We start from the raw sequence: 12,665 nt of genomic DNA, 5'->3' as shown, positions 1-12,665 counted from the left end.
TCATCACACAGGACCACGTGCTGACACAGACCAATCACGGGCCGGCAGGCTACAAGGAGGTTCCCGGTTGACTCTCTTAGGCAGCAGGAAAAATACTACATCGACCATGATCCATTGCTAGTTATGACGAATTTCACCATGATCCTTGGTGCCATTCAGATCCATTCAGCAATATGGCGAGCTTCAAATACAAATACTTCCGGCTTCATGCGCCATCGGGAGTTATTCATAGGAATACGTGGATGATGTCAGCGCTATCACTATCTACTGGTTTTAATGTATATGGCCCTGTCCCATCTGGCCAGCAAAAACTAAGTGGTAACTTTATGTATTTATAGCCTAACTGATTTTTCGGCTTCCTCCCTGTTGTTGAATTAAGAGACCGACAAGTTACAGCATGTAAACAACTATTTTCCCATTTTATTTTTACACCTTATGTTCCATCCTTGTGTAGGCACATACATCTGTAATTAAAAAGTTACATTCTAGCCTACAATATGTCATCCCTATTTGTTGATTTGAATAGTTCTAGTCAATATTTTTGGATGAAAAAAGGCCTCGGTAGCCTAACCAACCGGAGTTTGAATATAAACCAAATTTGATCACGTTCACATTTTCTCTTAACAGAAATAAAAGGCCTGCTACATCGTTACGCGTTACTTTAGCCAAGTGTGAGACGCTCCGATTAATTTCCACGAAACCTGGGCTTCTGTTGCTCGAGCGTGAAATTACGCTCTGGTTCTATTTTCAAGACTTCGACACGCAGCTCACACGTATACACTAGAGAAGGCATCGCGTGGTGAAACAATGGCTTCCTATTCATTTTCAATGGAAGGAAAGCAGGTTAGAGCAGAGTGGAAGGGACCATTGGGCGATGCGAGCATGGGCAAGGGAGCTGAACAGGGTGGGACTAAAGTTGGGCAAAGCTTAACTTTATGCAAATCTTCAGCAATATCGTGGCGCGAGTAACCAATCGAAGCTCAACATACTGGAGCTTCCAACCCCTACTGGATTGGTTGACAAACATACTGTAGCTTCTAACCCCTACTGGCTTGGTTTACAATGGCTGGTGATACGTAGCACTACCTAGCATGCTTGCTAGCTTGTTAGCACCCACATGAGGGTGAAGCTAGCGTGGCTAGGCAAGTTACTGCTATATAGTGTATCTCGGCCGGAGTGATAGGATAAAGTGGCTTGCGCTCAGCTCGCCCAGACCAAAAGTTACACTTCCAGTGTAGCAGGTAAAAACATAAACTTATTTTGAGACACCCCATCTCGAATTATTTGCAGTTAGGTTGTTTTCAGTTTAGAAAATACCCTGCCTAATAGGACAACCACAGAGATACTTGTCCAACTGTCATAAATTGTCCGTATTTCACTTAAACAATGGGAATGGACCATAAAGATCAGTTTTAGGCTACATCTATTGGAATTCCTTACAGGTTTGTTGTTTTCAATTTTTTTTAAACACCTGGGGCAACTTTAGAGCAGGCTAATTTCCCGACTGCTCAGTTCACTTGCCCCAGGCAATAGGGCAACCCTTAAAGGGGAATGGAAACACTTTAGGAAGTAAAGCTAAGCAAAGACATTTATTTCATCCACTAATACTAAACATGTGCATTTAACATAGAAACATCTCTATTTTTTTTTGTTTTATATTGAAAAGAGTTTATTAGAGGTATGTGTAGAGCCATCTTGAATTGCCCTATTAACGACTGACGCCAGTGTGTCATTGGCAGGCATGAGCAAATTGTGAGTTTTAGTGCGGGACTGAAAGTGAATGAATGCTGCCACCGAGAGGTGCCTCGCCTCCACTGGACCTGAAAGGTTTCTCACAACTTTGTAATTGAGATCAGGATAACAATATTAAGGTAAGAAACTGTATACAATTTGTTTTTATGTTGGTAATTATAATATGTCAATTTTAGTGTATGTTTTCCGATTGATGAGAGGAGTCTGTGAAATGAACTTCTGATAACAAGCCGAGTAGACAGTCAGCCAAAAACAAGTCAAGGTAGCTAGCTAGCTAGCCTACTTGATTTAGCTCATCTCTTGTCTTGTCTTTTTGATTTTAATGTTGTCTTTGATACAGTAACTGTACAAAATAAAATACTTAAAGAGCATTTGTCATTGGTATTAGCTAAAAGCTCAAGTGAACTGGCTAGTGTCAGATTCGATTTGTAGCTAAAACAACTAAGAGAGGGCTGCTGCAGGATTGCTATTTTACTAGTAAAATGTATGATACCCATATAATAATTAGCTAGCTAGCTAGATAACTAGCTACATAGCTAGATATCTCATTAGGTGTCTGTTTATATGTGATATGATTCCTAAAAATAGTAAGCAAGAATCAATGTAGCCTAACCCTTATGGTGGTAGTTAGCTAATAGCTATGACTTTTGAAACCTCAGGCTGGTATACATCCTGGTCTAGCTGTTAACGTTTAATGATTGAACATGACCGAAAATATCTTCTGGACATCAGAACAGCGATCATTAACCTTGATTTGGACGAAAATGTCTACTTCAACAAGTCTGCAGCTCTGGACATTCTGCTTACTCCGGATCAGGCCCTAATCCCCTAGACTCGAAAGAAGAAGTGGCTGCGAAAGAGAGGCAGGCGAGCTGGCATCCTGAGGAGACTACATCAGCGAGCAAATAGACCGCCATTGCCCTCTGTTCTGTTGGTGAAGGTACAAGAACAAACTGGATTAGCTCCGTTTGAGACTATCCTATCAACGGGATCTGAAAAACTATAATATTATATGTTTTTCCGAGTCGTCACTGAATGAGAACATGGATATAAGTCTTGCTGGTTCTTCTATGCATCGTCAAGACCGGACGGCAGACTCGGTTAAGACGAAGGGGGGAGGGGTGTGTCTCTTTGTTAACAACAGCTGGTACGTGATCTCTAATGTTAATGAAGTCTCACGTTTTTGCTTACCTGAGTTAGACTAACGCATTATAAGATGCATAACATACTATTTACTAATAGAGTTTTTATCTATATTTTTCGTAGTTGTCTATATTTTTCGTATTTACCACCACAAACCGATGCTGGCACTAAGACCTTACTCAACCTGCTTACAAGCAAAAACTAAAACAGGAAGTACCAGTGACACGCTCAATACAGAAGTGGTCCCATGAAGCGGATGCTAAGCTACAGGACTGTTTCGCTAGCACAGACTGGAATATGTTCCGGGATTCATCAGATAACATTAAGGAGTTTACCACATCAGTCACCAGCTTCATTAATAAGTGCATCGACGATGTCGTCCCCACAGTGACCATACATACGTACCAGGGTTTCTGTTAGCCAGTAATAGGAGGCTTTTGGCCGTAAAAAAAATACAAAAGCCGATAAATGAAATTGTCACCGGCCAATTGTCCAATTGGACCCACTCGTATGAGTTTTTACCAAAAAGTTATATTTTGGTTTCATCTGACCATATGACATTCTCCCAATCCTCTTCTGGATCATCCAAATGCACTCTAGCAAACTTCAGACGGGCCTGGACATGTACTGGCTTAAGCAGGGGGACACGTCTGGCACTGCAGGATTTGAGTCCCTGGCGGCGTAGTGTGTTACTGATGGTAGGCTTTGTTACTTTGGTCCCAGCTCTCTGCAGGTCATTCACTAGGTCCCCCCGTGTGGTTCTGGGATTTTTGCTCACCGTTCTTGTGATCATTTTGACCCCACGGGGTGAGATCTTGCGTGGAGCCCCAGATCGAGGGAGATTATCAGTGGTCTTGTATGTCTTCCATTTCCTAATAATTGCTCCCACAGTTGATTTCTTCAAACCAAGCTGCTTACCTATTGCAGATTCAGTCTTCCCAGCCTGGTGCAGGTCTACAATTTTGTTTCTGGTGTCCTTTGACAGCTCTTTGGTCTTGGCCATAGTGGAGTTTGGAGTGTGACTGTTTGAGGTTGTGGACAGGTGTCTTTTACACTGATAACAAGTTCAAACAGGTGCCATTAATACAGGTAACGAGTGGAGGACAGAGGAGCCTCTTAAAGAAGAAGTTACAGGTCTGTGAGAGCCAAATATCTTGCTTGTTTGTAGGTGATACTTATTTTCCACCATAATTTGCAAATAAATTCATTAAAAATCCTACAATGTGATTTTCTGGAGAAAAAAAATCTCAATTTGTCTGTCATAGTTGACGTGTACCTATGATGAAAATTACAGGTCTCTCTCATCTTTTTATGTGGGAGAACTTGCACAATTGGTGGCTGACTAAATACTTTTTTCCCCACTGTATAACTACTGCTGTACACACCTTTCCTATTAATATACTTCCCATAGTCTATAAACAGCATTATATACATATATATGTATATATATATTTATATTCCAGAGTCTGAAATTGCTTGTTCTGATATTTCTTAATTTCATAATTTTTATTTTTTGGATTTATGTGTATTGTTCCTTTTGCGAGGGTGGAGACTTTGCAAACCAGAACTCCCAATTTCTAACACGAATGGACCCAGAACCTAATCACGCAGCTGACCAAATGATGCAAGATTTTAGTTTTGGGTTAACAGAGATTACACCGCTCTAAGGAGTGAATGCAATCCACACTTTGGTTTTGGTAGAAAAGTCACTGCAGAGAAACGCTTATGTTAGCATTTCAGACTAAAAACATTATTTTACTCAGCATAGAGTGTGTCTGAAGTTATACATCAAACTATTACAACGGTGTGACTGTTTTTAATAAAATGTTCAATATATTTTCTTAAACATCCTCTGTATTGTGTGCTTATTGTTTAACCATTGATACTGTATGTTCTAGGGGCCATTTTGAGACCTTAAGGAGCATCAGGTACTGCTGGAATGTCTACCAATGGCATGTGCATCTTTTTGTGAGAAATTACACTGGTCACAACAAACATTCATGAAGTATTTATAAAGTATAAATAGCCCACACTTTAGATGAGACCACACAAAAATATTTTATTTATAAGGACCTATATTAAACATCTTATGAATGATCTCATGAATCATTATGAAATACTTTAAAAGTTGTTTATAATTGTCTGAATAAATAGGTTACTAAAATTTATAAATGTGGGAGTAATGATTAATAAATTATGAATAAAATATTTACTCATCCATTTTAAATGCTTTATTATGTGGTGCTACCAATTTATTCCCCTTATCTGTAGATTATGGCATACTTTGTAACTAGGGCGCAGAGTTTTTCCTGATCAGGTTTTCTTCTTCATAATGTCTCTCTCCTCTTCCCAATAGTGGTCCAGGCCTGCTGATGATTGAGGAACCCTTCTCTCTGAGTGAGAGGCGCTGCTCCAGTGACTCCAACAAGGTGGGGATGTGTCCCCCTATGACAACAACTTTCCAGTGCTGTCAGAGCGCCTGCTCTCCCAGGGCCAACTCTCTGAAAGGCTCTTCAGAGTCCCTGAGCAGTACACACTGGTAGGCCACGTCAAAGGTTGTCCCAGCGACAGCTACCACTCACCATCCACAGGCAAAGGGGAAAGGAAAGGGAAAGGGGGATATACCTAGTCAGATGTACAACTGAATGCATTCTACTTAAATGTGTCTTCCGCATTTAACCGAACCCGTCTGAATCAGAGAGGTGCGGAGCTGCCCAATGGTCGATTTGTTGACCATTTCATACACCGTATTGTATATTGCTGCTTAATATGAAGAGTATTTATTATTTCTACATTAGACACACCTGATGAACATTTCTGGGTTGCCTGGCATTCCTCTCTAAGGAAAGGGTTTATGGATCATCATATCAGGCTGTCCTGTAGCTCAGTTGGTAGAGCATGGCGCTTGCAACGCCAGGGTTGTGGGTTCGTTTCCCACGGGGGGCCAGTATGAAAAATGTATGCACTCACTAACTGTAAGTCGCTCTGGATAAGAGCGTCTGCTAAATGACTAAAATGTAAAATATCACTGGTGCGTTCATTGTCTTTGAACATAATGTATTGTTCTTTGAAACCCTGCAACCTAGAATAAATTACATGTAGACTACAGTGGCTTGCGAAAGTATTCACCCCCCTTGGCATTTTTCCTGTTTTGTTGCCTTAACCTGGAATTAAAATAGATTTTTGGGGGGTTTGTATAATTTGATTTACACAACATGCCTACCACTTTGAAGATACAAAGTAATTTTTGGGGTGAAACAAACAAGAAATAAGATGTTCTCGGGGTGATGAGAGGTGTTGGGTTTGCGCCAGACATAGCGTTTTCCTTGATGGCCAAAAAGCTCAATTTTAGTCTCATCTGACCAGAGTACCTTCTTCGATATGTTTGGGGGGTCTCCCACATGCCTTTTGGCGAACACCAAACGTGTTTGCTTATTTTTTTCTTTAAGTAATGGCTTTTTTTCTGGCCACTCTTCCATAAAGCCCAGCTCTGTGGAGTATATGGCTTAAAGTGGTCCTATGGACTGATACTCCAATCTCCGCTATGGAGCTTTGCAGCTCCTTCAGGGTTATCTTTGGTCTCTTTGTTGCCTCTGATTAATGCCCTCCTTGCCTGGTCCGTGGGTTTTGGTGGGCGGCCCTCTCTTGGCAGGTTTGTTGTGATGCCATATTCTTTCAATTTTTTTATAATGGATTTAATGGTGCTCCGTGGGATGTTCAAAGTTTCGGATATTGTTTTATAACCCAACCCTGATCTGTACTTCTCCACAACTTTGTCCCTGACCTGTTTGGAGAGCTCCTTGGTCTTCAAGGTGGCGCTTGCTTGGTGGTGCCCCTTACTTAGTGGTGTTGCAGACTCTGGGGCCTTTCAGAACAGGTGTATATATACTGAGATCATGTGACAGATCATGTGACAATTAGATTGCACACAGGTGGACTTTATTTAACTAATTATGTGTCTTCTGAAGGTAATTGGTTGCACCATATCTTATTTAGGGGCTTCATAGCAAAGGGGGTGAATACATATGCACGCACCACTTTTCCGTTATTTATTTTTTTGATTTTTTTTTTACAAGTTATTTTTTTCATTTCACTTCACCAATTTGGACTATTTTGTTTATGTCCATTACATGAAATCCAAATAAAAATCCATTTAAATTACAGGTTGTAATGCAACAAAATTGGAAAAACGCCAAGGGGGATGAATACTTTTGCAAGGCACTGTATGTGGAGATAAGACTTTGATTATGTGTAAATGGTTTCCCCCAGGTTCCCATAGAGACGTTTCAGAATGCAGCTCTTGTGGCTCATTGGAGGGATTCGACGGTCACTAAGTTAACAACAGCAAACAGCCTGTCAGACAAACTTACACCTCAATTGTTGTGCCTGAGTGCAGGCCACACCCCCCAGTGACTCTCTGCAGCAGCAGCCCTCTGACGAAGAGAGGGCAGAGATTGGAGGGTACAGACCTGTTATTACATTTCCAACCACCGGGCCAACCGGGGGGCTGCAACTCAGAGGACATTGCACTAAGGGGCGGAATGGGACAGCCTGCCAGTCCCTCCCTCAGAGGCAGGCCTGGCTGCAGGGTGGACGGAAGGCCTCCCCCTTCCTACCCTGGTCCTCTCAGAGGAACTCACTCCACACCTTCCCTCTGCCTCTCCAGAATCCACAACGGCCTCCCCAGCGCAGCAGCAGCCCAGGGCCCCAGACTGTGGCCCCTACGACCCCCTACTCTGGTCCTCTGGAAGGGAAAGTGTCAGGCAGCCCAGAGTGGCAGAAGGAGAGGTGGCAGATAGGGCAGCTCCTATCAGCAGACAATACAGACATTCTACCAGAGACACTGGTGTGATGTATACACACACTCACTACTTCGTCCTTTTCTAAGTTGTAAGTTAAACTTACTGAGATGTGCCAATTGTCTGTGAGTACCAGCATGTCAGTTTGTTAATGTTGTTATTTCACTCTTGACAGTTTTCATATTTCAGAAGTCTGACTCCAACCTTTTGCCACTATAACAGGGACACAAATTAGCATCACTGACATCTGATTTAAAAAATATATATATATTACTCTGAACAATGGTGTGAGAATGAATCTGAATGTATCCTAAAAGTATTAGTACTAATAGCATACATGCAATGTTTATTTTTTATATTGTAACATCACCCTGTGAGATATAATGCAGATATGTTATAACCAAAATCAAATACTACTTTCTTAGTGAAACATGACATCAAATGATGTTCGATGCTACAAGTGTCTTTGTGTTATTTGTATCTTGGTGGAGCTATTGCCAAACAAATGAACATTGATTGTTTGTGTTTTTGATATTGAACTTAACTTTGCTGTTTTGGTTACTAGCTTTTTAAAACTCATTTTAATGTTTGTGGCCTTCTGCAACTGATTCTAATAGTAATTCATTCATTCATTCACGCATCCAAATACAACAGTAACTGCAATCCACCTGTTTACATTATTTGATGGGAAAAATGAAACTGGAAGATACAGAACATTATGAATGTAATTCCACAATATGGAGTATAGAAAAAGAGAAATGCATCACTCAGTTTGTGCTTGAATGCCACTGTCATGAAATGTACCAAGTTAGTTAGTTTTATTCTGCTCCCCTATTATTTTTGTAGCTTTTTGAGGGTAAATTAAGGTACTGTACTAAGATATAAATATGGTAATGACTTTCACTGAGTTTTTCGTTGGTGTTTGAACATTTACTGCAAATATTGTTTGTTTGTCCTGACCAAACATTATGCCTTAGTAACAACTACAGTATTGTCTCTGAGATTGCTAGCCATGCTAATAAGACTTTTTCATGTTCACCTTGACTTAACATTACGATGCTAATGCTAATAATAATGCTTTTGTACCTTGTGCAACATCAGTATTGAAATGTTTTTATTCTAATCAAGCTGCTTTAATACTGTATTATTGCCAACTCGAACCCTTCTTCAGCCTGATTGTATTACTGTATGTGCATTTTCCTATGACTTCCGTGATGGAATAAATGTGATATTAGTAATCTTATCATCTTGTTATCATCCTCTGTAAAACTATACATAGACACTGAAAATGACGCAGAAGGTTATGTGGAAATAACCCCTTACTGTCTTTAAAATCCCTTTTAATTTCTACTTCACAGAGTTCTGTCAGTATGCTCCAACTACTACAACTACTACAATGATTTATTCTCACTCTTACTTCTTATGTGCCCATTCTGTGTAAAGGGAAGTCAGGAACAATGTGAGTGGTTCACACTCTAATGAACTGGAGCGGAAGGTGTCTCTTTTGGCAGCTTCGCCGCAGACTCCATAAAGATTTAATTCTGGCACATTTCAACACAGTAATGAAGTGCAGGAGCCGGATCTGTCTGGCCTCTGAGAGACCCCTCTCACAAACCAGGAAGTGGACCGGAGAGTCCCAGACATAGCCAAAGGGAGTTCACCTCTCCTCTCCCTAGACTGGACCACAGGCAAACTCGCTTCCTGATTACTTGCTAATCTTTTTATGGCTGACTTTAAGTGGGGTGAGTTATCATGCCCAATCCTATATGGTCCTTTTGCCAATAGACCTACAGTAACTTTTTTTCATTAACTCTGTTTGTTTAAGGGTGGAGTATGATTTGAGTGAGATTACGCTAAATATTTGAGCATATAGATGTTGTAAGTTTAGATACAGAGTATTTGTTGATGTTATTGTGACCTAGATTGAAATAATTTGATTGAACGGCCACAAGAGGGAACCATGACCAAGCGGAATGTCCTGTTCTCGATGATTGTGTTTTCCTGCATTGCATATCTATTGAATTTGTTATTACAATAGGGATGTTTAGGAACATTTTATGTATTTCAACTATTTCTCAATAATAACATTATTCTAACTTTACCATAAAATTACTTTAAAAATGTAAAATATATTAATATATAGTATTCATTTAGTATATCTGTGTCCATAATGTCCATGAGTTTCTAGTAGATAGACCATATGGTTCAAGAGAAAATAGCCTAGTTAATGAAAAAAAAAAGCATCTAATCAAAAATGGCATTATTTTCAATTAACTCAGCAAATCTTCCAACTATTGACTTTTTTTCCACAACTGCCACGTTTGACACCAAAACATTGACAACAAATACATATTGACATAGTAAAACAAATAAAAGTTTGTACAAAAACATATATAAAGGATATTTCATACTGAAATCCATCAGAGTCCAAGCCCTGTCTAAGCCGGGGGAGGGGGTTCTACTAGGCTATATGGAATTGTTTTAAGAAGGTCATACCAAGGATCATTTAGCTATTTGATTTTGAATTTTAAGACCCCTTGAAGTATCAAATATATAAATATACAACAATTATTTGATGAAAAAAACATCTGGGTCTTACTGCTATTAGCCCTTACAAATGGTCCTCTGTAGCTCAGCTGGTAGAGCACGGTGCTTGTAACGCCAAGGTAGTGGGTTCGATCCCCGGGACCACCCATACACAAAAATGTATGCACGCATGACTGTAAGTTGCTTTGGATAAAAGCGTCTGCTAAATGGCATATTATAAATGCATTGAATAACAGATTCACTACATGGAACAACGTAGTCCCAAAAAATTATCAAAGGAAGTTTGTTCTGAAGTGTCTTTCCTATATCTGAGAGATATAAGAAGATCTGGAAACATTTTTTCTTTTACATATATTTAACCACTTATTTTTGGCACTAAACAGTCTAAGCCCTGTCTAAGCAGGGGGAGGGGGGGTTCTACTAAGCTATATGGAATTGTTTTAAGAAGGTCATACCAAGGATCATTTAGCTATTTGATTTTAAATTTTAAGACCTGTTGAAGTATTTTTAAAAGAATCCCCAAAAATGATTTGAAAAGAAATGTTGGCCTTACTGCTATTAGCCCATACAAACGCATAGAATAACAGATTCACTACATGTAACAACCGATTGTTATTGGAAGTTTGTTCTGAAGTGTCTGTCCTATATCTAAGAGATATAAGAAAGATCAGGAAACTTATTTTAGTTTTAGTTTTTTACATCGATTTTACCCTATATTTTTTAAATAAACAGTCTCCATATATACAGTACTTCCATTCATTTTTTAACTGGTACCGAGGAACCTTCAGACAAGTCTTTATTATGCTAATTCGATTTCCATGGGGGCACGGACATTGACCTTAGGGGGTTTAAACACCAAAGATATTCACTAAGTTGATGATTTATATTTAGGATAATGGTTTACAAGCTTTGTCATTCTATCTTTTATTTTAAAATCATCTTATTCAGTTATTTCATATATTTTACATGTCATAAGGCCACACAGAGGGCCAGAGACTATTACAGAAACCTGTGATAGTCTGAAGTACCCAAAGGAGCCACTAGATGTCTTGTGATAGATTACATAAAATCCTTGAAAGATACCAACATTCTGGTAGTTTACTGGTAAGCTTAGATAGTTTCTAGTAATATACCCTCCCTTTGCAACCCTAGTCTCTGCTCAGTCTCTCAATGCAGACAGTGTAGCGAGTAATACATTTTTAAAGCTTGGTATAAGTAAAAGATCACTAGGCCTTTGTTCATTATTCAACAAAATCTCCAAGTGGGTGTGTTAAAGATGTGCTGCTTAGTATAATGTCCAGTCGTCACCCTGCTCTTCATTGGAACAACTGCCAAAATAGGACATCTGGCTTCTGTTGTCATAATAAAGCAGTCTACTCCTTGTTAGGCAAAGCCAGGGGATTTACTCAACACTGAGAAATGTGGTTAAACTTTGTGGGCCATATCTGCCTCCACAGCTGTGTTAAGGCTTTGCTGTTCCACTCTGGCCACCAAAGAGCCCGTCACACTCTCTGACCAGGCCAGAGTGACAGAGCAGGATGTCTGTATGCATTTTATAGGGAATCCAACCAATCCAACCAACCACACTGCTGTTTACTTCCACTTCCACTATCCATCTGCACCAGAGAGTGAAACAGGCCTTCCTCCACCACCACCACCACCACCACCACACATGCAAATCCATCCTCTCTCTAAGAAGTAACAGACCAGGTCTGGGATAGAAAAGCATCATAGGAAAACAACACTGCTCTGAGGAGATGGGTGCAATGGACTGTAGAGCCAATTGACAAATCTAAAATATTTGATTTCACCTCTTATCGGGGTTGTACTGACAAATGCAAGCTGATCCGCTGGCTGGGATGAGAGGAGTCTGATTCGTTCACAGGGTCCATCCTACCTGTTTATTGGCAGCAGCAGCTGCAGAGAGGACAAAGGAAGGTCGTAGCTGAGACTGTGGGTGGACATCCAGGAACAACAGAACATCCATTAGAACTTATTCCAGAGCTGGAGATGATGTCTGCTCTCCACAACCAGTTCCTGTAGATCTGTCACATGTTTTGTTAACAATGTGATCAACTACTGAGCTGTTTCAAAGTATATTATTGAACATGAGTGACCACTTCCAATGGAAACATTGAACAACCCTAAGATAATGTTACATGCTGCTTTACTTTAGTACTGCTATTATTAGCTGCTATCCCTACTAGAATAACTTCTGACACTAGCTATCTCTACTAGTATTCTACTAAAACACTCATTAGCATTAAACAGTCACAAGAAACACCCATTTGAGGAAGTAAACACCCTTGGTTAGGGTTATGAACTTTATGTTAGAGAAAAACTTTGTTTCCGATTAAAGGATTAACACTGATTGCATTAAGCCTCTTAGCCTAGACCAATTCAAAATCTTCTTAGAGGACCGAC

The 12,665-nt window shown here is 39.9% G+C and overlaps 1 protein-coding gene across 1 annotated transcript in view; it reads left to right on the top strand.

The window, feature by feature from the left end:
• LOC311130022 (rho GTPase-activating protein 6) overlaps positions 1-7,817 on the top strand; it is a 52,654-nt gene extending 44,837 nt beyond the window's left edge. Inside the window, 6 exon segments of the mRNA XM_084162624.1 lie at positions 5,252-5,322; positions 5,325-5,492; positions 5,694-5,774; positions 7,165-7,226; positions 7,230-7,554; positions 7,557-7,817. Of these exon segments, the coding sequence (XP_084018750.1) occupies positions 5,252-5,322; positions 5,325-5,492; positions 5,694-5,774; positions 7,165-7,226; positions 7,230-7,554; positions 7,557-7,747 (898 nt within the window). The 3' untranslated portion in view covers positions 7,748-7,817.
• The last annotated feature ends 4,848 nt before the right edge of the window (positions 7,818-12,665 follow it).

This window comes from Coregonus lavaretus (genome assembly GCF_964263955.1).
Source record: "Coregonus lavaretus genome assembly, chromosome: 5".
Classification (NCBI taxonomy): domain Eukaryota; kingdom Metazoa; phylum Chordata; class Actinopteri; order Salmoniformes; family Salmonidae; genus Coregonus; species Coregonus lavaretus.
The sequence above is the reverse complement of the archived record's forward strand: the minus strand, read 5'-3'. Positions and strand labels throughout refer to the sequence as shown.